The following is a 25398-nucleotide window of genomic DNA, read 5'->3' as shown; positions in this document are numbered from 1 at the left end:
AGCGCGCCCGCATGGGTGCCCCCCATGGAAAGCGGCTCTCCGTGGGGGCACCCAATGAAGAGGAGGGGCCAGGAGCGCCATCGGGGGAACCCAGATAAGGATTGGGGGCCCGCTCTGTGCAAAACCCTTGCACGGAGCAGGTAAGTATGACATGTTTGTTATTTAAAAAGAAAAAAAAAAAGAACAAACCTTTTACAATCACTTTAAGCCTTTACAACCACTTTCAGCATTCATGAATGACGTGATTTTGCTGTTTTTTTTTTTTTTATCCATTTGGAATGTGTTGGATTTCCACTTCATCACCAAAGCAGTCACTTATATTTTCTCATTTTTAAAGATCCAGAAAAGGTCAAGCAGGCCACTTCCGCATCTGAGGAATCCGATTCCAGTTCAAAGTCATCTTCATCGTCGTCCTCCTCAGAGTCGTCCTCTTCTGATAGCGAAGAAGAAGCTGAAAAAAACAGGAGGAGGAAGCGCAAGCGGAAAGCCAAAGTGAAGCACTCAAAGAAAAGACGCAAGGAGAATCGAAAAGAGGTCACGGAGGTCCGTCCCCCGAATCAGAACAGGTATGGTGGGCTCCGGAAGTTTCCAGACGGATCAATTGCCTTCTAGAAGAGTTGTCTTCTATAGTCTCCTCCCAGATCTCATAAGAATCTTCCCACATTCACATTGAAGACATTTCCTGGGGTTCACTTTTATGCTGGAATGCTTTCTGGGTTTTTTTTTATACACTCTTACCCCCATTATTATGTCCCTTTTATTCATTCTTCTCTAATTGACACCATATAGCTAATTTACTTCTGTTAGGATCCTCGGTGACATCTGCCCTGTATGAATTCTCTTGTACCGAAACTGCACAATAAGCCTGTTCTTGGCTGTTTTGTGTCTTCACATCTTTTTTTTTCTCCCTCTTTAGATTGTAATATTTAAAAAGGTTTTAAACCTCTGTAATGAAAAATGAACAAAGCATATCCTTATATAGTATGTACTTGATCCAAACCACCTAGCGTGATTTCTGTCTTCTCTTTCATTCCACTGCTATCTGCGTGAGTCACTTCTGACAGTCTGTGCTGACACCAGACAATCCCGGGAGACAGCCCCTCCCCTCTCCAACACAGCAAGAGGTTGACAGCCTCAGCTGTGCATGTTTCTGTGTGAGACTGTGTACAGGGGGGGGGGGGTCCATTCCCTCCACTCGGGTGTAAGATTACACTTGGCTCTCTGCTTAAAGTGGTTGTAAAGCGGGTGTTTTTTTTTTTTTCCCCTTCATGCTTTCTATGCATGAAGATAAAAATCTTCTGTGTGCTGCTCTTCACTATCACTTTACTGGTTTACAACCATTTTTAAAGAGAAAAACCCTCACACCTCTTACTGTTCCATTGTAATCTGTTATGTGCAAGGCCCTTATCCCTTCTGTTACATTTAAATCTCTAATAGGCAGGACCAGTGGCGTACCGGGGGGGGGGGTTGAGTCCACCCCAGGTGCCGCACTTTGGGTGGGGGGGGGGGTGCAGTCCGCTCTGGGTGCCGCACTTTGGGGGGTGCAGTCCGCCCCCCGGTGCCGCACCTTGGGGGGGGGGGGCAGTCCACTCCGGGTGCCGCACTTTGGGGGGGGGGGGTGTGCAGTGAGATATGACATGGAGAGGAGATAGCATCAAGGCCATCTTAATGAGCGGGCGCCCCTGCACTTTCCCAGCTTTGTAAACATCAGAAGTCCATCAGGGGGCCCAACGGTGCGGGGGAAGTGGCTGCTTGTCTCCCCAGTCCCTCCAATCAGGCAGGCTGTCCCTCGGGGATCTCGAAATCTCCCGACTCCTTAGGCAGCTGGTTTTGGTGGGCGGAGCTAGTGGTGTGGCTGCCTCCTCCACTTCTCCCAAAGACTCCTTCACTGGCTGATCCTGCAGCTGAAGGAGCAAAAAGAGGAGAGCATACAGGAGCCGCGGGCATGCTGTAAGTGACTGAGCACATTGTCAATGTATACAGCCCTAACCTGCCACTATAATACCCTATACTACCCTTACCTGCCACCATAATACCCTATACAGCGCTAGACTGCCACTATAATACCTTATATTACCCTGACCTGCCACTATAATACCCTATACAGCCCTAACCTGCCACCATAATACGCTATACAGTGCTAGCCTACCCTAACCTTAATGGCACCCCAATCGCACTGCACTTTTGAACGACAAGCTTCGCGCGCTGAAATTTTTTTCGGGGGGGAGGGGGGGTTCCAGAGATAAGTTCCGCCCCAGGTGCCAAATGCCGTAGGTACGCCCCTGGGCAGGACCATCATACCCTCTGTTGCATTGCAATCTCTAAAAGGCAGGACCATCGTACCCCCTGTAACATTGTACTCTCTAATAGGCAAGACCATCATACCCCCCCTGTAAGGATAAGCTCCGGCGTGTTCGCAAACCGCACGTGCAGAGCTCGCCAGGAAGTCGGCATTGCGGAGCGCTAATCACAAGCAGTGAGACATTGTCCCGATCCGTGGCTGCAGAGATTGGGAAATAGAAATGTCTCGCTGCCTGTGATTAGCGCTGTGCAGTGCCAACTTCCTGGCGGGCTCTGCACATGCCGTTTGCGAACACGCCTGAGCTCATCCTTACCCCCCTGCAACATTGTAATCTTTAATAGGCAGGGTGCTCATCCCTTCGGTTAAATTGTAACCTCTAGGGTGCATGCCCCTATTACTAGCATATCAGGGATGGCAGGCCTTGTATTTCAATGGAGCTGGTAAAAGTGAACTATAAACACATTTGCTTCTCTACATTTCTTGCAGCACTCATTCTGAACAGACTAACACCGTGGATGATAAAGAGGCCGGAGCAAAGAGGGAAAAACTTGTTGTGCGTCCAGAAGAAATTCCTCCCGTGCCTGAAAATCGGTTTCTGCTGAGGAGAGACGCACCCATTGTCAAAGCGGAGCCTGAACCGTAAGCAGTGGTCCTTTTACCCCCTGGGAACAAATCACTTTCTAAGCAAAATCCATTTGTACTGGTCCCTACAGTCAATGGGGAAAAATAATAATGTGATGGGTAATCTCTACTGAAGATAGATATTATTTCCAGCAGCAAAGCCCGACCATCTGGCCACATCTAGAAGAAGCTGTTTGGAGACCAGTGTTGCTGCAAATAACCAGATATAGGAAGGAATAGCCCGGTTGCCGCTCACCTCACCTGACCCGAGTGGTTAGCAGGTAAAAGCAGCCTCAGCTCAATTCATCCAGACCACGCCCCCCAACATGTTTCACCCCGCCCCCCAGGGCAGTTGAGGCTGCTTTTACCTGCTAACCACTCGAGCTGAGTGAGGTGTGGGGCCTCCAGGCTATCCCTTCCTATGTCTACAGTATGTTTTGGTTCTGGACTTTCCCCAGACTACACCCTCACTAGTCAGTGGCATCCAACCCATTGGACCTTGGCAGCCTGAGCGGGGGCCCTTAACGTGTTACTAAACCCAGGACCCTGCATTCACTATACCTGGTCTCCCACAGTACACAGAACATGGAAATGCAATTATTTTAGTAAATCTAAACTGCTAAATACCTTCTCTCATCATCAGTATATATAGCAGTCTTGTGACTTCTATAACAGTGTCTGGTTAACGCTTGTAGGAGGAGTTTTCATTCTCCTCTGACTGTCCTACGAGGCTGCAGGACCCCTGACCCTCTGTCTGGTCAGTGCTGATTGGCCCTGTGCTGATCACATGCACCCTTTTAAAAAAAAAAAAAAAAAAACTCTGGGAATACACACCAATCTGAGCATGTGCAGAGTGACTCCAAGGCTCTGTACTATCAGGAGATGGATTGGGGACAGTGGAAGGGGAGGATCAAACAGCCTTTTTACACAATGTGGAGGATTAACCCCTTACGTTCTACAGTGAGTATCACCAGCATGCTTTACTGCATATACAGACTGATTTTACAGTTGTGGGTTTGGTAACACTTTAAGCTTCTATCGTGGGTCACATTGCTGCAAGTGATAAAATTAAACTTACTATATTGTTTTACAACGGAGATTCACAAACTGAAGCCACATGCATTCATCTATGTATTGTTCTAGTAATACCGATTACTGGAATAGTCTGTGCCTGCCCCCCTCCACTCCTGCTGCTCAAATTAGGGTTAAATTCACTTTCTCCTCCCGGGTGATTCATGTAATGTCCCCCTGTGACTGTGCTTTATAAAAAAAAAATGCAGCTATATACCAAGCCAATCGGCGCTCACATGACCCACCGCCTCCCTCCCTCTCTTGTATGACAGCTGCAAGGGGTGGGGCCACCTCTCACCTCCTCCTCTCCTGACTGATGTCAGTGAGGGATCCTCGGCCCCGCCCACTACAGCTGTCATGCCGAGCGAGGTAGCAGGTCACGTGAGCGCCGACGGGCGCCCTGTAAACCAGTATATAGCTGCATTTTTTTTTTTTATAAAGCACAGTTACAGGAGGGACATTACATGAATCAACGGAAAGGACAATGTAAATTTTAACCCTGTGGTGGTTAACAAACACTTTAAGCATCTCCCTCTTGCTTACTCAGGTTGGGGTGATTGCGAAATTCATTCTCTCCTCTAATCCTCAAGTCGCTCTCTTTACAGTGGTAACCTTTGACAACAAAGTGTGAAAAGTGGGCTAGGCCCGAAAAAACATTTTAAAGAGGGAACTTCCACCTCCTTTTTATCCTTTTTTTTTTTTTTTTTTTACAATCTCTGCTTAACTTTTTAGCTGGGATCTCCTTCATAACATACTTGCATGCCCAGCGAATCCAGCTCTGTTCTAATCCATTGCTGCTGCACACCCAGTCCCCGTGCAGCCATCTTCCCTTTGTCATCGGCAGCTGGCTGTCTCTTTCTGTTTTTTGCAGTCAGTGTTCCGTCAGAATTGGCGACCCTTCCGATTAGGTAACGGAAGTGACTTCCCATCACCTGCGCATGCGTACACCCGCTACCAGGTTGCCTAATCTCCCAGAACACTGTAGTCAGAAGAAGGGGGCAGCGGACATCTTACACCCAGCTACGTCTTCAATTTAACGGTAATTTTAGCAATAAAGTAAGCAATATATAAATAAATATAGTATATTGACATCTGTGATGGTGATTTTGATGTTAAATTTTGAAAGAAGCTGGACGCCAGCAGTGGGAAGGTGGCGGAGGCCATGTTTGTACACCCTGCACTGGTCAGCGCTAAACCTTTTAGGCTTTCAAAATGAAACATGCAAACAGCATCACAGATGTAAACATAGTATATTTATGTATATACACTCAATTTATTGCTAAAATGACTGTTAAATTAACCACTTAGGCCTCTTTCACACTGGGGCGGTGGGGGCGTCGGCGGTACAACAGCGCTATTTTTAGCGCTGCTGTACCGTCGTTCTTGCATCGGTATTCGGCCGCTAGCGGTGCGGTTTTAACCCCCGCTGGCGGCCGAAAAAGGGTTAAAATCCCTCGTACAGCGCGGCTATACTATACTATATTACCGCAGTATAGCCGCGCTGTCCCATTGATTTCAATGGGCAGGAGCGGTGAATACACCGCTCCTTCACCGCTCCAAAAAAGCGGTTTGCAGGACTTTTTTCACCGCCCTGCCTGCGCACCGCTTCAGTGTGAAAGCCCTCGGGCTTTCACACTGAACAAACAGCGGAGGCTGTTTAGGGGCGGTTTTCAGGCGGTATTTTTAGCGCAATACCGCCTGCAAACCGCCCCAGTGTGAAAGGGGCCTTAAGGACCGGAAGATTTTCCCCCTTAATGACCAGGCCATTTTTTGGCGATACGGCACTGTGTCGCTTTAACTGACAATTGCGCGGTCATGTGACGTTGCACCCAAACAAAATTGATGTCCTTTTTTTCCCACAAATAGAGCTTTCTTTTGGTGGTATTTGATCACCTTTTGACATTTTTTGTTTTTGTTTTTTTTTTTTGCGCTATTAACGAAAAAAGGCCGACAATTTTGAAAAAAAAAAATATTTTTTACTTTTTGCTATAATAAATATCCTCAAAAAAATATAAAAAAATAATTTATCCATCAGTTTAGGCTGATATATATTCTTCTACATATTTTTGATTAAAAAAACGCAATAGGTGTATATTGATGGTTTGCGCAAAAGTTATCGCATCTACAAACTATGGGATAGATTTAAAGCGGGGGTCCACCTATCTATCGTTTTTTTTTTTTTTTTTTTTTTTGAGTTCATTCACAAACTTTTCTTCTCAGCATTACATACTCACATATTGTGTGTAATATGTCCGCCTGTGTCAGATTTCGTCGGAAAGAATAACTTATATTATTCACTGCAGGCGGTTTCCATCTTCATTGTGGGCATTTGAAGCCCACAAGCATTTATTTCCTGGATGCGGTGAATGCTGTGCTCCCAGCATTCACCACTCGTTCCCGCGCATGCTCAGTGGCATCCTGGGAAGCCTGAGACTAGCTCCCAGGAGACTGTGCGGAGTCTGGGAGAGGCTAGAAACACGCCTACTCCCACGGGAGGAGAACCAGGAAGTGCAAAGAAGAATAGAAAAATAAAAGGTAATTACAGCGATTTAAATTTTTTTAAACGACATGTCAGCATCTAGGCAAGGAAGAGAATACATACAGATATTGTTCAAAATTTGGGTGGAACCCCGCTTTAAGGACTTTTATTTATTTTTTTATTGTTTTTACTGGTAATGGCGGGGATCTGTGATTTTTTTAGCAGGACTGCGACATTGCGGCGGACAAATCTGACTCTAAATTACATTTTTTGGGGGCAAGTGTCATTATTACATTGATCAGTGCTATAAAAATGCAGTGATCAATGTAAAAATGTCACTGGCAGGGAAGAGGTTAACAGTAGGGGGTGATCAAGGGGTTAACTGTGTTCCCTAGTGTGTTCTAACTGTAGGGGGGGATGGGCTGCCAGGGACATGACAGAGATCACTGCTCCCGATCACTGGGAACAGAAGATCTGACATGTCCCCTGTTAGAACGGGGATCCACCTTGTTTCCATAGGCAGATCTCCGTTCTGCCTCTGTATATCGCGTGTTGCCGGCGGACATAGAGTGAATGAGGAAAAACAAAGTAAATTAACACAACAAAAATAATAAAAAGGTCTGCTTTTTTTTTAGGTTGCGGAGGGGAACAATATAACTGAGAGATATGGATTGCTCAGTAGATACTGTATAGCCGATATTAGAAATGTGATGATTCAGACCAACAATTCTCTGTTATCTTTCCACTTCTAGGAAGCCGCCACCTGCGCTGCCTGACAACAGCTCCGTCACCAAATCGGGAAGGAAAATCAAAGGCCGAGGCACCATAGTACGTGTCATGTGTTTTCTGCGTGTGATTCTATTCTAGAAGGCATATACTAGACCAGAATACTACCATTTACACTTAATGTGATTGTAAAGGAAAGAATTTTATTTAAGAAAAATTACACGCGTTATACTTGCCTGATCTGTGTAATGTTTTTGCACAGAGCAGCCCTGATCCTCCTCTTTTTCGGATCCCCTGCCGGAGCTCTGGGCCCCTCCCGCTTGCCGAGTGCCCCCATAGCAAGCCGCTTGCTGTAGGGGGCACTCATGCCTGCTCGCTCCTGTCCTCTTTGTTCTTAAGACACAGAGAGCGTGGCTTATCCCCGCTCCCCCCCTCACTGGCTGTGATTGACAGCAGCGGGAGCCAACTGCTGCATCTCAGCTGATCAGGAGAGAGAGACCCGGGAGAGCCTCGGGTCTTGTGCACATCGCTGGGTCCAAATCGGGGCTGAGGGGGGAGCTGTACAGTGAAGGTTTTTTACCTTCACGCATAGAATCACAGCCTTTACAGCCACTTTAAAAAACTGCAGTCTGCTCACATAATTTGTAATAATCTTTGCCATTCTGAAGCTTCCCTCCAACCACTTTGCATATTTTTTTTATATATACTCTGATTCTGTACTTGCCAAATATGCTGCAGAAATCTCCCTCCGCTGAGTCTGGCTGCAGCCATTTTAACTGTGGGCAGCTGAAGCTGCTGCCTGTTCACTTCCTGGATTTACACAGAGGCACGCCTCCAGCTCTGCAGCTCTCATTGGCCCTCATATGACTCTTCCCCCCTCCCTTCCTGGCAAATTCTTAGGAGAGTGAGAGAGCTGTGCATGATGTCATAAGCCTAGGCCAGGGATATGCAATTAGCAGACCTTCAGCTGTTGCAGAACTACAAGTCCCATGAGGCATAGCAAGACTCTGACAGCCACAAGCATGACACGCAGTGGCATGATGGGATTTGTAGTTTTGCAACAGCTGGAGGTCCGCTAATTGCAAATCCCTGGCCTAGGCCAATGACCAGACAAAAAACAGGAAGTGGGCTGTATAAGGGATTTACTGGCAGAAAAAAAAATGTTTTACTATCCAAAGTTAAAACAACAAGGGCAGAAGATTTAATAGATGGAAAGATAAAAAAAATGACTGAAGGTTCGCTTTAAGCTGGATACAGACTTTTTATGGCTTGGCAAATTCAAACATGGAAAGCACTGAGCAGTTAGGAACACAGCTGACCTTCCAAGGACAGGACACTCCTGAAATTCAGTCACATAGAGAAAGGTGAAATTGTCATTTTCTAAACATTCTATTGTTAGCTTCCAAACCCCCCATCTCCCCCCCCCCCCCCCCGATACTTACCCGAGCCTGATCTCGATCCAGCGCTGTCCCTGAGAGCAGCGGGGCTTCTCTCTCTCCCTTGTCACTCATCCATTGGCTCCTGTTGCTGTCACTCAATCCAGTAACAAGGGAGAGGGGGGCTGAGCCGCAGGAATAGAGTCCGCACATGTGAAACCATAGGAAGCTGCTTCCTATAGTGGCACATGGAGAAGAGGAGGAGCCCAGAGTCGCAGGATCATGGACGCTCTGTGCAAAACTATTCAACAGAGCAGGTAAGTATAACATTTTTGTTACTTAAACAAAAATAACTTTACCGTCAATTTAAATAAAGCTGTATGTGTGTAGAGTTCAGCTTTAAAAATGTCATCAGCACTGCGCAAACTGTTGGAGCCATGTAACTCCTGCATAGCATTAACCACTTCCTGCCCGCGCTACAGCCGAAAAAAAAACGGCTGCAGCGTGGGGTTAATTTGCCAAAACATCCTCCGGCGATCACGCTGCGGCATGTGATCGCTGAGTCCTTCGCATTCAGCTGATTACAGATTGGGGTTCAGGGTATTCAAAGCGGCCCTTTACCATGTGATCAATGACAGCTGATCACAGATTGGGGTTCAGGGTAATCACAGCAGCCCTTTACCATGTGATCAATGACAGCTGATCACAGAAAAACAACGCGAGCCGGTTATCGACAGCATGAGGAGAGAAAAGGAGAGTCGATGACCGGCTTGTATTTAAAGGAACATCGACACTGACAATCAGGGCACTTATCCATGTCCTGATTATCAGTGCAGTGCCCACCAGTGCAACCTCCATCAGCGCACATTAGTGAAGAAGAAAAATTACCCTTTTGCTAAATTTTATAACAAACTAAAAAAAGTTTTTCTATTTTTGTTTTTTCTAAGTTTTTGGTCTTTTTTTTCGTTTAGCAAAAAATAAAAACCCCAGCGGTGATTAAATGCCACCAAAAGAAAGCTCTATTTGTGTGGAAAAAAAAAAGATCAGCACTAAATTTATTCTCGCTGGAGAAAAAGACGCTTGAGAGAGAGGGGGACATGATAGCGATTTTCAAAAACCTGAATGGTGATCCCAGCATAGGAAAAAAGCTATTCAACCTCGGGGGGTGTGAGAGGACACGAGGCCACACAGTGAGATTGGAGGAGAAGCGGTTTAACCTCAAAACGGTGGTCCGCCGATTCTTTTTTTTTTTTTTCTTCAATACTGCAGCTGCTGACTTTTAACCACTTCCCAAGTAGATATAAAAAAGTAGAAAAAAACTGCGCTGTAAACCAAAGATTATATATATAAAGCAGCAATCCCAACAAAAAACATCAATTGTAAAATAAACATAAGAAAAATAAAAGGTTGCGCTAATGCTAGTAGTGCTTAATGTAAAATCCACAGTGCAAAAGGTTTATACCGTGATCATACATAACAAATAAATAAATATAAAAATAAACCAATGTGCAAAACATATGGTAATGGTGAAAGAAAACAGTCCCATTTTAACCACTTCCCGCCCGCCCTATAGCGGATTGACATCCGGGAAGTGGTTCTGTTATCCTGATTGGACGTCATATGACGTCCAGCAGGATAACACGCCGCAGTGCACCCCCGGGGGCGCGCATCGCGGCGAACGGTGGTGCGGTGTGTCAGTCTGACACACCGCTACACCGATCTTGGTAAAGAGCCTCCGGCGGAGGCTCTTTACCACGTGATCAGCCGTGTCCAATCACGGCTGATCACGCTGTCAATAGGAAGAGCCGTTGATCGACTCTTCCTCACTCGCGTCTGACAGACGCGAGTAGAGGAGAGCCGATCGGCGGCTCTCCTGGCAGGGGGGGGTCTGCGCTGATTGTTTATCAGCGCAGCCCCCCCGCAGATCACCACACTGGACCACCAGGGATCGCCACTAGGACCACCAGGGAAGGGGCAACATGTGGATGGCCAGGTATGTACCCCATGGCCATCCACATGTGCCCAGTGTGCCAAATCTGTGCCAATCAGTGCCCACAAATGGGCACTGATTGGCACCATTATGTTGCAGTGATGCCCAGCAATGCCACCCTTAGGGGCATCACTGCAAACAAGCAGTGCCATCAGTGCCACCCATCAGTGTCCATTCATGCCACCTGTCAGTGCCCATCCGTGCCCATCTATCAGTGCCCATCCGTGCCCATCTGTGCCAACTATCAGTGCCACCCATAAGTAACCATCAATGCCACCTATGAGTGCCCATCTGTGCCGCCTATGAGTGCCCATCTGTGCCGCCTATGAGTGCCCATCTGTGCCGCCTATGAGTGCCCATCTGTGCCGCCTATGAGTGTCCATCTGTGCCACCTATGAGTGCCCATCAGTGCCGCATACCAGTGCCCATCAGTGCCACCTATCAGTGCCCATCAGTGCCGCCTATCAGTGCCCATCATCAGTGCCCGTCAGTGCCACCTCATCAGTGCCACCTCATTGGTGCCACCTCATTGGTGCCCATCAGTGCCGCCGTATCAGTGCAGCCATATCAGTGCCCGTCATTGAAGAAGAAAACGTACTTATTTACAAAAAGTTTTAACAGAAACAAAGAAAAACTTGTTTTTTTTTCAAAATTTTCGGTCTTTTTTTATTTGTTGCGCAAAAAATAAAAACCGCAGAGGTGATCAAATACCACCAAAAGAAAGCTCTATTTGTGGGAACAAAATGATAAAAAATTTGTTTGGGTACAGTGTAGCATGACCGCGCAATTGTCATTCAAATTGCGACAGCGCTGAAAGCTGAAAATTGGTCTGGGCGGGAAGGTGTCTAAGTGCCTGGTATTGAAGTGGTTAAAATAGGGACACTTACCTGTCCAGGGTGCCCGCGATATCGGCACCCGAAGCCGATCTGTCCCTCGGCTGTCGGGTGCTGCCGCCGCCATCTTCGGTAAGGGAATCAGGAAGTGAAGCCTTGCGGCTTTACTTCCTGGTTCCCTACTGCGCGACTTGCGCTGCGCTATCCCACTGGTCCCTGCTGTCTTCTGGAACCTGTGTGTCTCCCAGAAGACAGCGGAGGGTGGGGACGGGGTGTAGAAGGCGCTGGAAGTGGCGTAGATACCCGCGGGTGGCTCGGGTATCTATGCCCGGAAGTAGGAGCTAAATACCTGTATTAGACAGGTATCCGCTCCCCCCTAAAAGGTGCCAAATGTGACACCAGAGGGGGGAGGAACCGGAAAAGCGGAAGTTCCATTTTTGGGTGGAACTGCGCTTTAAGCTGCGTAGGGGGTTTTTCACTGTCAGGGCGATAAGGATGTGGAACTCTCTTCCACAATTGGCGGTGTCAGCGGGGGAGTATTGATAGTTTTAAAAGACTCTTGTATGTGCATCTTAAAGAGCAAAATATACAGGGATATGGGAAATGATTATCGGCGCTGGCTCACATACATCTACACAGGTTGAACTGGATGGACTATTGTCTTTATTCAACCTTACCTACTATGTAACTATATGGTTACAGTGTAGCATGACCACGCAATTGTCATTCAAAGTGTGACAGCGCTCAAAGCTGGAAATTAGCCTGGGCAGGAAGGGGGGGTGGTAATGCCCGGTACGCAAGTGGTTAATAATGTAGATAAAGGGGGGAGGGAGGAACCAGGAAAGACAAAATATAAGCAGATTTAAGATATCAGTCAATCAGCCGACTGTAAGGATCTGTTTTAGTGTGGATGATTGGCCTTTATATGGGGCTAAGGACTACTTTGGGATCTGACATCACTTTTATTACTGAAAAGCCAGGATAAAAAGTTTAACATTACAGTGAACACCTCTTGTCGGCGCATGTTTTCCATATAGACTTGCTTCTGTTATTTATCATGCAATCTGAATGTCTGATCGAGGATGAAATGTGTTACAGGTCACACTGAATTTTACAATCTCTCCATACATGATCAATATTATAGAAGTTCTCATGGTGTTTTTTTTTTTTTTTTCTGCTTCCAGCGATACCACACACCCCCAAGGTCTAGATCTCGGTCAGAATCGGATGATGATGGCGAAAGCAGTGAGACCCCTCCACACTGGAAGGAGGAAATGCAGAGACTAAAGGCATATAAACCCCCCTCTGGCGAAAAATGGAGCAAGGGAGACAAGTAAGAGTCATGGGTGCCACAGTCATTAATATTTTAGGAGAACCTGTCATCCATTTTACATTTTAAAAGCAGAAGTCCTGCCAGACAACAAGGTGCATGCTGTTACTTTTATTTATACAACTCTTTGCCCTCCTCTAAGGAAAAAGAAGTTGTCCTCCTCTGTTCTCCATCGCTTGTCCTCCTCTGTTCTCCATCGCTTGTCCTCCTCTGTTCTCCATCGCTTGTCCTGCTCTGTTCTCCATCGCTTGTCCTCCTCTGTTCTCCATCGCTTGTTGTCCTCTGTTCTCCATCGCTTGTTGTCCTCTGTTCTCCATCGCTTGTCCTCCTCTGTTCTCCATCGCTTGTCCTCCTCTGTTCTCCATCGCTTGTCCTCCTCTGTTCTCCATCGCTTGTCCCCCTCTGTTCTCCATCGCTTGTCCCCCTCTGTTCTCCATCGCTTGTCCCCCTCTGTTCTCCATCGCTTGTCCCCCTCTGTTCTCCATCGCTTGTCCCCCTCTGCTCTCCATCGCTTGTCCCCCTCTGTTCTCCATCGCTTGTCCCCCTCTGTTCTCCATCGCTTGTCCCCCTCTGTTCTCCATCGCTTGTCCCCCTCTGTTCTCCATCGCTTGTCCCCCTCTGTTCTCCATCGCTTGTCCCCCTCTGTTCTCCATCGCTTGTCCCCCTCTGTTCTCCATCGCTTGTCCCCCTCTGTTCTCCATCGCTTGTCCTCCTCTGTTCTCCATCGCTTGTCCCCCTCTGTTCTCCATCGCTTGTCCCCCTCTGTTCTCCATCGCTTGTCCCCCTCTGTTCTCCATCGCTTGTCCCCCTCTGTTCTCCATCGCTTGTCCTCCTCTGTTCTCCATCGCTTGTCCCCCTCTGTTCTCCATCGCTTGTCCCCCTCTGTTCTCCATCGCTTGTCCTCCTCTGTTCTCCAATCGCTTGTCCTCCTCTGTTCTCCAATCGCTTGTCCTCCTCTGTTCTCCAATCGCTTGTCCTCCTCTGTTCTCCAATCGCTTGTCCTCCTCTGTTCTCCAATCGCTTGTCCTCCTCTGTTCTCCAATCGCTTGTCCTCTTCTGTTCTCCAATCGCTTGTCCTCTTCTGTTCTCCAATCGCTTGTCCTCTTCTGTTCTCCAATCGCTTGTCCTCTTCTGTTCTCCAATCGCTTGTCCTCTTCTGTTCTCCAATCGCTTGTCCTCTTCTGTTCTCCAATCGCTTGTCCTCTTCTGTTCTCCAATCGCTTGTCCTCTTCTGTTCTCCAATCGCTTGTCCTCTTCTGTTCTCCAATCGCTTGTCCTCTTCTGTTCTCCAATCGCTTGTCCTCTTCTGTTCTCCAATCGCTTGTCCTCTTCTGTTCTCCAATCGCTTGTCCTCTTCTGTTCTCCAATCGCTTGTCCCCCTCTGTTCTCCATCGCTTGTCCCCCTCTGTTCTCCATCGCTTGTCCCCCTCTGTTCTCCATCGCTTGTCCCCCTCTGTTCTCCATCGCTTGTCCTCCTCTGTTCTCCAATCGCTTGTCCTCCTCTGTTCTCCAATCGCTTGTCCTCCTCTGTTCTCCAATCGCTTGTCCTCCTCTGTTCTCCAATCGCTTGTCCTCCTCTGTTCTCCAATCGCTTGTCCTCTTCTGTTCTCCAATCGCTTGTCCTCCTCTGTTCTCCAATCGCTTGTCCTCTTCTGTTCTCCAATCGCTTGTCCTCTTCTGTTCTCCAATCGCTTGTCCTCTTCTGTTCTCCAATCGCTTGTCCTCTTCTGTTCTCCAATCGCTTGTCCTCTTCTGTTCTCCAATCGCTTGTCCTCTTCTGTTCTCCAATCGCTTGTCCTCTTCTGTTCTCCAATCGCTTGTCCTCTTCTGTTCTCCAATCGCTTGTCCTCTTCTGTTCTCCAATCGCTTGTCCTCCTCTGTTCTCCAATCGCTTGTCCTCCTCTGTTCTCCAATCGCTTGTCCTCCTCTGTTCTCCAATCGCTTGTCCTCCTCTGTTCTCCAATCGCTTGTCCTCTTCTGTTCTCCAATCGCTTGTCCTCCTCTGTTCTCCAATCGCTTGTCCTCTTCTGTTCTCCAATCGCTTGTCCTCTTCTGTTCTCCAATCGCTTGTCCTCTTCTGTTCTCCAATCGCTTGTCCTCTTCTGGGTTGAATTATGTCAGTGTCTTTCGACATCACAGTTATGCTTTAAATGTGATGTTGGGCCCCCACCTCCTCTTTCATACATCGCTGTTAGGTTTCTAAACCAACAACAGTAAAATCAGTCTGTATATGCAGTAAAGCATGCTTGATAATACTCCCTGTGGAACCTAAGGGGTTAATCCTCTGCATTGTGTAAAAAGGCTTTTTGATCCTGTCTTCTCTGATCCTCCTCTTTTTCCACTGTTCCCAATCCATCTCCTGATAGTACAGAGCCTTTGGAGTTATTCTGCACATGCTCAGTTTGGTGTGTATTGCCAGAGATTTTTTTTCTTTTCCTTGGGATGGTGCATGTGATCAGCACAGGGCCAATCGGCACTGTCCAGACAGAAGGTTAGGGGTTCTGCAGCCTCATAGGACAGTCAGAGGAGAATGAAAACTCCTCTTTTAACCAGACACTAATAGAAGTCACTACTGCTATATACTGCTGATGAAAAATGGTATTTAGCAGTTTATATTTACTAAAATATTTCCATGTTCTGTGTACTGTGGGAGACCAGATATAGTGAATGCAGGGTCCTGGGTTTAGTAACACCTTATAGCGATGTTTTGACATGCTGGATTACTGTTGTGCCTTCTGCACCCTAATCTGCCTCCTCCTAACTTGATAACAACTCTGTGATAACATATAAACAGCATGGAAACACACTGGACTGGCGTGGACTGGTAACACTTCCTAAATAAAGTGATATCTTTTCTGGAAAAACAAAGTACAGCATCTACCTCCCCCATTTTTTGATTTCAGTTGCATTTTGAATATAATTTGCTACAGTATGTTAATGTGTTTTCTCTCCGTAGGCTCAACGATCGCCTGTCGAGCCGCTGGGAGGAGGGAAGCTTGTCCCCAAGATCAAGGTCCAGTTCTTGGTCACATGATGGTTATCGCTCCGATGCCAGCAGGGAGCATGTTTCCCGCTCTAAAACTCGTAAGAAAGATAAAAAGCTTAAACATAAAAAGAAAGCCAAAAAGACAAAGCATACAAAGAAACGTAAGCCACCAAAGAAAGATCAGCCATCAGCATCAAACAAAGAAGAGTCTTTGAGCAGGAAGAGGAAATCTTCTCAGGAACAAACTCGAAGATCATCTTCTAGGTCTTCTAGAGACTCTTCAAAAAAGGGCTGGTCTCGGTCAGACAAAGATCAGAAGTCTTCAAGTCATTCCAGCAAGAACACAAATTCCAGATCCAGATCAAGGTCCTATTCCAGAGGAAGCAAAAGGTCCAGAAAAAGCTCAAAATCCACCTCTAGATCACGAAGTCCTTCAAGAAGCAGGACTAGGAGTAAGTCAAGGTCCAGAAACCGAAATGCTTCTGGAGCCCACTCCAGTGTTCACTCTCATCAATCATCGAAACAGCGAAGATCTTCTTCTCCGCCCTCCCAAACAAAAGATGTGCCTATGTCGAGAAGTAACCCAAATCCGGCAAATGAGACGGCAAAAAACGTGGTGCAGCAACCGACTAAGTCAGCTGATGATTCTCTTTTGACATATGTAACAAGGGAGAATGTGATTTCCTTGAGTGACAGCCCCCCACCTTCCAGGTGGAAACCTGGACAAAAGCCTTGGAAGCCATCATACGAGCGAATACAGGAAATCAAAGCCAAATCCACAAATGCGCTTTCTGCACCAGCCAAACGTGGTAACAGTAATGCCAAAAACAATTCACGTCGCAAACATGCAAGCTCAGACAGCGAGCACAGTGATTATTCTAGAAGACGTTCTCGCCGCAAAACTAAACATGACTCTTCTAGGAGCAGATCCTACAGTAGATCATATTCTAGATCCAGGAGCCGAAGTAGCTCATCTTCTCGAGCGAATGGCAGGGCATCGTCTTCATATGACAGCTCATCATCTAGTGAGTCCAACGATGACACAGTTCCTACAGACACATCCTCAGCAAAAAGAAGAAGCAAATCAAAAGATGACAGCCCCAACCTTCATGCTAAAGGAAAACCTATTTCTCGAAAAAGCACTAGAAGCTTCTCCAATTCCCACTCTTCCTCTGAAAGTGGAGAGGAATTTACTAAATCATTACTGCAGACTACCAAGGCTATGCTTGAAAACCATAACTCCCGTAGCCCACAACAATCAGAAGATAATAGAAGTGAATCGAAGCCAGATTCCAAATGTGACAAAGATGACACACAAGCCGCAATATCTGACATAGACAAAGTTCTACAAAGTGAGACGTTAAAGGAAACTGTTGAACAAGTCAGTAAAGAGGAGAAAAGTAGCCCTAATTCTCAAATTGCAAACTTGGAGGACTCCGTAATGTCTTCTGGAAAAGAGGAAGGTGAAGCTAGTTCGGAATCTGACTCCGAATTGATTGAAGGCTCGAAGACACCACCTTCTGAGACTCAATCGACCCGCGCTTCTGAAAGCATTTCTGAAAAACTTACCAAATCTCCTTTATCTGATAGTTCAGCTCAGGAGACCAGCAAAAGCAAGTCAAAAAAACACAAGCGCCGTTCCAGTAAGAAGAAAAGCCATTCGAAGAAGGCCAAGGAAAAATCTAAAAAGAAAAAAGAGAAGAAGCAGAAAGCGCAAAAGAAAAAGGAAGCCTTCCGCTGGCAACCCCCACTTGAGTACGGAGAAGAAGATGAGGAAATGGCAGAAGGAGATTCCGATGTACATCTAAGCAAACCAAAAGACCTACTTCTGAAGGACAAGTCTAATGTAGAGTCTAAAGTCACCCCCAACGGGTCTCTGCTGATTGATAAAGTTAATACAGAGCCCGCTAAAAAAGCTTTGCCGCTAACATCTGACTTAAAAAAGGATGAAAAGGAACGTGACACTTTATCAAACTTAACAAAATCTCCGCTTACTCCTGCAAATGTTCCTCAGAAATCGGTAGACCTAAAAACTTTTACTTCTCACCGGTCCTTACCCCAGATCAAACTTGAAACAAATTCTTCCAGCAGCACGTCTACACCTCGTGCAGGTGGCACCTCGGACCCGGTGCCCCCGTTGTCAACAACTGTTTCTGAAAATGTGCAAGGCAAGGAAGAGAAAAGTCAAATTATCAACCCGTCTGCTGCAGTCACTCCAGCCGGTCCAGAAAAGGTGGAGACTGTTGGTGCCGAGACCGCAGCCGTAGACAATAAGTGGAAACCCGTCCAAGGGCCTACTTTTGGACAACCAGTCAAGCTCATGACTACACCAGTTATTGCGACAACAGAGCCAGAAAAGAAACCTCAAGGTTTACGAATTGAGATCAAAAGCAAAAATAAAGTGAAGCCAGGGTCACTTTTTGATGAAGTCAGGAAAACCGCCCGGTTAAACCAAAGGCCCAGAAACCAGGAAAGTTCCAGCGAAGAAAGGTCTTCCAGTCATGAGGCAAAAAGTCGCTCCAGTAGCAAGAACAGGTCCCGAAGCAAATCCCACTCAAGTCGCAGGTCTGGGTCTTCTAGCCGGTCCAGAAGCCGATCTCATAGTTACAGTTCTTCATCAAGGTAAGAACTAGTTCATTTTGTGCAATCGCTTTTACAGAGCGGCAGATTAATTTGGTCTTGGCTGGTACATAACTGAAGAGCCTTGTTTTGTCATCTATGAAAATTATTGCAATCTGTAGCTTGTTTATTAGAGCCTAACTCCAGTCAAACATTTTTTTTTTAATTATTTTTGGGAAGTAGGGAAGGGTTAAAACTTCCTGTCAGATTTTTATTGTTGTGTCTCCATTGGGGAGATTTCACCTGAAAAGCTGTTCTAGTATAAGGTCCAGCTTGGACCAATGTAAGTATGTAAAGTATCTCACAAAAGTGAGTACACCCCTAACATTTTTGTAAATATTTTATTCTATCTTTTCATGTGACAACACTGAAGAAATTACACTTTGCTACAATGTAAAGTAGTGAGTGTACAGCTTGTATAACAGTGTAAATTTGCTGTCCCCTCAAAATAACTTAACACACAGCCATTAATGTCTAAACCGCTGGCAACAAAAGTGAGTACACCCCTAAGTGAAAATGTCCAAATTAGGCCCAAAGTGTCAATATTTTGTGTGGCCAGCATTATTTTCCAGCACAGCCTTAACCCTCTTGGGCATGGAGTTCACCAGAGCTTCACAGGTTGCCACTGGAGTCCTCTTCAAATCCTCCTTGACGAAATCACAGAGCTGGTGGATGTTAGAGACCTTGCGCTCCTCCACCTTCCATTTGAGGTTGCTCCACAGATGCTCAATAGGGTTTAGGTCTGGAGACATGCTTTGCCAGTCCATCACCTTTACCCTCAGCTTCTTTAGCAAGGTAGTGGTCGTCTTGGAGGTGTGTTTGGGGTCGTTATCATGTTGGAATACTGCCCTGCGGCTCAGTCTCTGAAGGGAGAGGATTATGTATGTCAGAGTACATGTTGGCATTCATGGTTCTTTCAATGAACTGTAGATCCCCAGTGCCGGCAGCACTCATGCAGCCCCAGACCATGACACTCCCACCACCATGCTTGACTGTAGGCAAGACACACTTGTCTTTGTACTCCTCACCTGGTTGCTGCCACACTCACTTGATACCGTCTGAACCAAATAAGTTTATCTTGGTCTCATCAGGTTACAGGACATGGTTCCAGTAATCCATGTCCTTAGTCTGCTTGTCTTCAGCAAACTGTTTGCAGACTTTCTTGTGCATCTTTAGAAGAGGCTTCCTTCTGGGATGACAGCCATGCAGACCAATTTGATGCAGTGTGCAGCGTATGGTCTGAGCACTGACAGGCTGACCCCCCCCACCCCATCAACCTCTGCAGCAATGCTGGCAGCACTCCTACGTCTATTTTCCAAAGACAACCTCTGGATATGACGCTGAGCACGTGCACTCAACTCCTTTGGTCAACCATGGCAAGGCCTGTTCTGAGTGGAACCTGTCCTGTTAATCCGCTGTATGGTCTTGGCCACCGTGCTGCAGCTCAGTTTCAGGGTCTTGACAATCTTCTTATAGCCTAGGCCATCTTTATGTAGAGCAACAATTCTTTTTTTTCAGATCCTCAGAGACTTCTTTGCCATGAGGTGCCATGTTGAACTTCCAGTGACCAGTATGAGAGAGTGAGATTGATAACACCATATTTAGCACACCTACTCCCCATTCACACCTGAGACCTTGTAACACTAATGAGTCACATGACACCGGGGAGGGAAAATGGCTAATTGGGCCCAATTTGGACATTTTCACTTAGGGGTGTACTCACTTTTATTGCCAGTGGTTTAGACATTAATGGCTGTGTGTTGAGTTATTTTGAGGGGACAGCAAATTTACACTGTGTCATAGCTGTGGGATCCACCTGGAAGCTGGAAATCACTGTAGTACATAGGGCTACTATATTGATCTCCATTAGCTTCCCGGTCCTGTACATTGTGAACACAGAAGGTCGCTTGCTCAGCACGGGCACCATTCAGGCATCACTTTGCATGTTCTCAATGAAGGCAAATTGTTCTCTGATTGGACAAGGTGGAAAGGCGACCTGGCATACCTGGAATTTATCTTTAAAGCCTACTCTAGGCAAAGGTTTTTGTTTACCTTCCAATAGGCTCCTTGAAAGTAAAAAAATCTGATCTAGAATGCAATACTGACCTTTAATCCAGAGCTTTTTCCCCACAAGACCTCCTCAGTCATGTGGGTTGAATGACACTAGGGGGTTGATTTACTAAAGGCAAATAGACTGTGCGCACTTTGCAAGTGCAGTTGCTCCAGAGCTTAGTAAATGGGGGGGGGGAGCTCTGCTGACTTCCATCACCCAATCATGTGCCAGAAAATTACTGTGTTTTTATTTTCCATGCATGTGATTGGATACAGTGAGGGGATAAAGTATTTGACCCCCTGCTGATTTTGGATGTTTGCCCCCTGACAAAGAAATGATCAGTCTATAATTTTAATGGTCGGTTTATTTTAGCAGTTAGAGACAGAATAACAACAAAAATATCCATAAAAACGCATTTCAAAAAGTTATCAATTGATTTGCATTTTAATGAGTGAAATAAGTATTTGACCCCTTCACAAAACATGACTTATTACTTGGTGGCAAAACCCTTGTTGGCAATCACAGAGATCAGACGTTTCCTGTAGTTGGCCACCAGAATATATACTTCCTATGAGTCCCTGTTTAACATGCCTTACCGATACTGCCAAGGCTAGAACTGATGAAGGATTATATTTTAATAGAAAGGTCTTTGCTTGACTCTGCAAAACATGCTTTAACTAAAATATTGAAAAATTATTTATTGGACAGATAAAACTTTACTGCCAACTTAAGAAATGATTGTAAAACAACATTATCATAAAGTTGGCTGAGAAGCAAAATGCCAGACTTTTTCCATCAAAATTTTCAAGCTTCGCCACTTCAGGCAATTATAAATTATTCCATATAAATAAAATATAAAGAACCACTCCTATGGCCACATCCGTATAATTAATTTGTCACAAAAAAAGAAACAAAGGGGTTCAGCAGAGAGCCCCTGGTCGGACTTTAGAGGCACAGCAAACCTAAGGGAGCATAGTCAAAATAATAATATAATAAACTTTATTGAATACAAATGCATACATAATAAAGACATAGACAAAAAGTTATAAAAATCATCTATATGAGAATATACATGATACGAGCCCCGATGCGTCTACGCGTTTCGAAAAAAACTTCTTTAGGACACATTTAGGTTTCAATTAATACAAGAAAAAAAACTCACTGTTTCCGTATACATCCAATCTCAGGGTTCATTTTCAAAAAAGAAAGAACCAAAAAGTTGTCATTACGTTCCATCAATTTCAGGGTTCATTTCCAGCAAAGAAAGAACCAAAATGTTGCCATTATGTTCCATCAGTCATAGAAGGGCACCAAGCAGCCTATAGAACGTGTCTGCTCAATAGTCCATGTGGAACGTGTCTGCTCAATAGTCCATGTGGAACGTGTCTGCTCAATAGTCCATGTGGAACTTGTCTGCTCAATAGTCCATGTGGAACTTGTCTGCTCAATAGTCCATGTGGAACGTGTCTGCTCAATAGTCCATGTGGAACGTGTCTGCTCAATAGTCCATGTGGAACGTGTCTGCTCAATAGTCCATGTGGAACTTGTCTGCTCAATAGTCCAACCGTGCAAATACACTAAGAGAGCTTATAGTTAGATTAGATGTATATGCCTCTAAAGTCCCCTTTTTTTCTTTTTTATTCCATATAAATGTCACTGGCAGGGAAGGGGTTAACACTAGGGGGGCGATCAAGGGGTTAATTGTGGTCCATAGGTTTGTTCTGACTGGGAGAGGATGGGACTGACTAGGGGAGGAGACCAATCGCTGTTCCTACTTAGTATGAACACACGATCTGTCTCCGCTCCCCTGAGAGAACCAGGATTTGTGTGTTTACACACACAGATCCCGGTTTTCGCTCTGTCACGAGCGATCGCGGGTGCTCGGCTCCGGGGTCATGCTGCGGGCGCGCGTCTGCTAAAGCGTCTTAAAGAGCCGACATACAGCTACGACGGCTCACGCAGGGGAGCCAACTTGCCATAGTATAACTGCGGCGGGTGGTCGGGAAGGGGTTAAAGACTTCCAACAATTCAGGCAACAAAACCTCCCCATAAACCTTATAGGCTTCCCCCCCCCGGTAATCTGCTCCTGGGGCTTTATTATTAGGCAAACTAGCAGTGGCAATTTGAAGTTCCGTTAATGTCAAAGGCTGATCCAACATCTCCCTATCAATCGCTGATAATTCTACTAGCTTAAAGCGGAGTTCCACCCAAAAGTGGAACTTCCGCTTTAAGCACTCCTCGCCCCCTGACATGCCACATTTGGCATGTCATTTTTTTTTTTGGGGGGGGGGGGGGAGACTCTGTACCCTCTTTTTAGTGGGACTTGCTGTCCCACTTCCTCCTTCCTGTTCTTGGCTGCCTAGGCGACTCCTCCTCTCGCCCTAGGCGGCCCCTCCCTGCCAGCGATCTTCTGGAACACAACACAGGTCCCGGAAGATTGGCTGGCCAATAGCAGAGCGCAGCGCGACTCGCGCATGAGCAGTGCGCGCCCGGCCGTGAAGCCGCTGTCACGGCCGGGTGCCCACAGTTGCTATGATGGCGCCAAGGAGAGGAGAGGAGGGGGGGAGGAGCGAGGCTCCGGGCGGCCGCATCGCTGGACCGTGGGACAGGTAAGTGTCGGTTTATTAAAAGTCAGCAGCTATGCTTTTTGTAGCTGCTGACTTTTAAAAACAGGTGGAACTCCGCTTTGATGGAGTTTAAAAAAAAAAAAAATTGCAATTCAGCCTCCTTATAGGATACTTTACTACTAGGTAGATTATTCTAAAAATTTAAAAAAAAAATGAATCTCTATGGTAGTTTGCACATTTTCAGTTAGAGAGAGATTTGTAATTCTACTACTTGTGTCATTGGGTTCTGAGAATTTACTGTTGCTGATAAAAGATGACCCGTGTTTTCCCCATACTCCAATTTAAGGTTGCTGAAGGGAAAAAAAACGATATCAGCGTATAGCTGCTGTTTTTGTGTCCACTTCTGCTGTGTTTTTGTGGTGGGGTTTGCTATATATTGGAGCTCAAAAAAAAAGAAAATATAGAATCTCACTAAACCTATAAATATAAAGTGAATATGAATCACCCACCGATTGAGGAGCAATCCGAAATTCGGTATAAATCAAAAATAAATGTGCAAGTACATAAGTATTAATTTCTAGAACCATAAATCCCATAAACACAATTACACATGAATGATAAAAACTTCTAGACCACCAAATAATAAATACTCAAAATTTGACTATAGGTGAATAGATATATTATGTCCAACCATATATATAAAACTAAAACTAAAACATATGCAACATCCACCTGTGCAAATTAAGTGAAATAAAGTCCATTTCTTTTTCATTGTTTCCAATATATTGAAGCTCAGCCTTTAAAACCTCTTCAGTCACTAAACATTCCCAGGCCCTAGATCTTTTTTTTTTTTTTTTTTTTTTTTATCCTTGAAATTTGGGAGATAAACCCCTCATATCCGCTTTTGGCGAGTCCCAGTAGATCTGTGAGGATATCCTGGACTTGTTAACAGTACCATAGCATTATTTTCTGTTTTGAAGGAAACAAAATCAAATCAATAGGGTTTTGACTTGTAAAATTTCATTGTCTCCACGTCTGACTTATTGTGTGCTATCGCAGGTCACGAAGCTATTCAAGGAGTCGGAGCAGAAGACGGTACAGTCGCTACCGTTCCAGGACCCGTTCCAGGACTCGCAGCAGAAGTCACAGGTATGGTGTTTTGCTTCATATTTGTACATCTACGCATTTAACTGCTTGCTGCCCGCTAACAGTAGATTTACTGCCATCGGGCGGCAGCTGCAGGCGAGGCGACACACACACACACACCCATACATCGCTGCCTGCTTCCGGGTTTTTGGGCACGCGTTTGTCAGCAGGTTTCTGCCAATGATTTTGCATTGAATACCTGCTAATCAGTTGTGGCCAATCACAGCACAGAGTTCTGTGTTTACAAACACACAGAACTTTGTACACAGTACAGCGATCTGACTGTTTCTTCTACCTGAAGCGCAGGGAGAAACAGCCAGGTCTGTGAGTAAAAGCAGCACAAATCATTATGCACACAGTTAACCACTTGATGTTAACCCCTTCCCAGCCCATGTCATTAGCAGTGATCACTGTATTGGTGTCAATAGTGATGTTACAGCCAGTGTCAGTAAGCACCAGATTGCCTGCCACACTATCACAGTCCCACTATAAGTTGATGATCACCACCATTACAAGTATAGCGTCTATAGCTGCGTAAATTCCATTGTGTATATACAGTATCTGTACACTCCTCACATTTTTGTAAATATTTTATTCTATCTATATTTATTATATCTATTATATCTATATCTATCTATATATATTTATTATATCTATATTTTATTCTATATGACAACACTGAAGAAATGACACTTTGCTACAATGTAAAGTAGTGAGTGTACAGCTTGTATAACAGTGTAAATTTGCCATGGTTTACGTGCACTCAACTTCTTTGGTGGACCATGGCGAGGCCTGTTCTGAGTGGAACCTGTCCTGTTAAACCGCTGTATGGTCTTGGCCACCGCGCTACAGCTCATTTTCAGGGTCTTGGCAATCTTCTTATAGCCTAGGCCAGTGATGGCGAACCTTGGCACCCCAGATGTTTTGAAACTACGTTTCCCATGATGCTTATGTACTCTGCAGTATAGTTGAGCATCATGGGAAATGTAGTTCCAAAACATCTGGGGTGCCAAGGTTCGCCATCACTGGCCTAGGCCATCTTTATGTAGAGCAACAATTCTTTTTTTCAGATCCTCAGAGAGTTCTTTGCCATGAGGTGCCATGTTGAACTTCCAGTGACCAGTATGAGAGAGTGAGAGCGATAACACCAAATTTAACACACCTGCTCCCCATTCACACCTGAGACCTTGTAACACTAACGAGTCACATGACACCGGGGAGGGAAAATGGCTAATTGGGCCCAATTTGGACATTTTCACTTAGGGGTGTACTCACTTTTGTTGCCAGCGGTTTAGACAT

The 25398-nt window shown here is 45.6% G+C and overlaps 1 protein-coding gene across 3 annotated transcripts in view; it reads left to right on the top strand.

Annotated features, from left to right (window-relative positions):
• The window catches only part of NKTR (natural killer cell triggering receptor), a 92314-nt gene that overhangs the window by 53358 nt on the left and 13558 nt on the right, over positions 1-25398 (top strand). For all 3 annotated transcript variants that reach the window (XM_073629485.1, XM_073629486.1, XM_073629484.1), the window contains 6 exons: positions 338-566; positions 2789-2941; positions 7226-7301; positions 12583-12731; positions 15685-18336; positions 24013-24102. In XM_073629485.1, coding sequence (XP_073485586.1) covers positions 338-566; positions 2789-2941; positions 7226-7301; positions 12583-12731; positions 15685-18336; positions 24013-24102 — 3349 coding nt within the window. The remainder of the gene's footprint in view (positions 1-337; positions 567-2788; positions 2942-7225; positions 7302-12582; positions 12732-15684; positions 18337-24012; positions 24103-25398) is intronic.

This window comes from Aquarana catesbeiana, linkage group LG05 (assembly GCF_042186555.1).
Source record: "Aquarana catesbeiana isolate 2022-GZ linkage group LG05, ASM4218655v1, whole genome shotgun sequence".
Classification (NCBI taxonomy): Eukaryota; Metazoa; Chordata; class Amphibia; order Anura; family Ranidae; genus Aquarana; species Aquarana catesbeiana.
The sequence above is the reverse complement of the archived record's forward strand: the minus strand, read 5'-3'. Positions and strand labels throughout refer to the sequence as shown.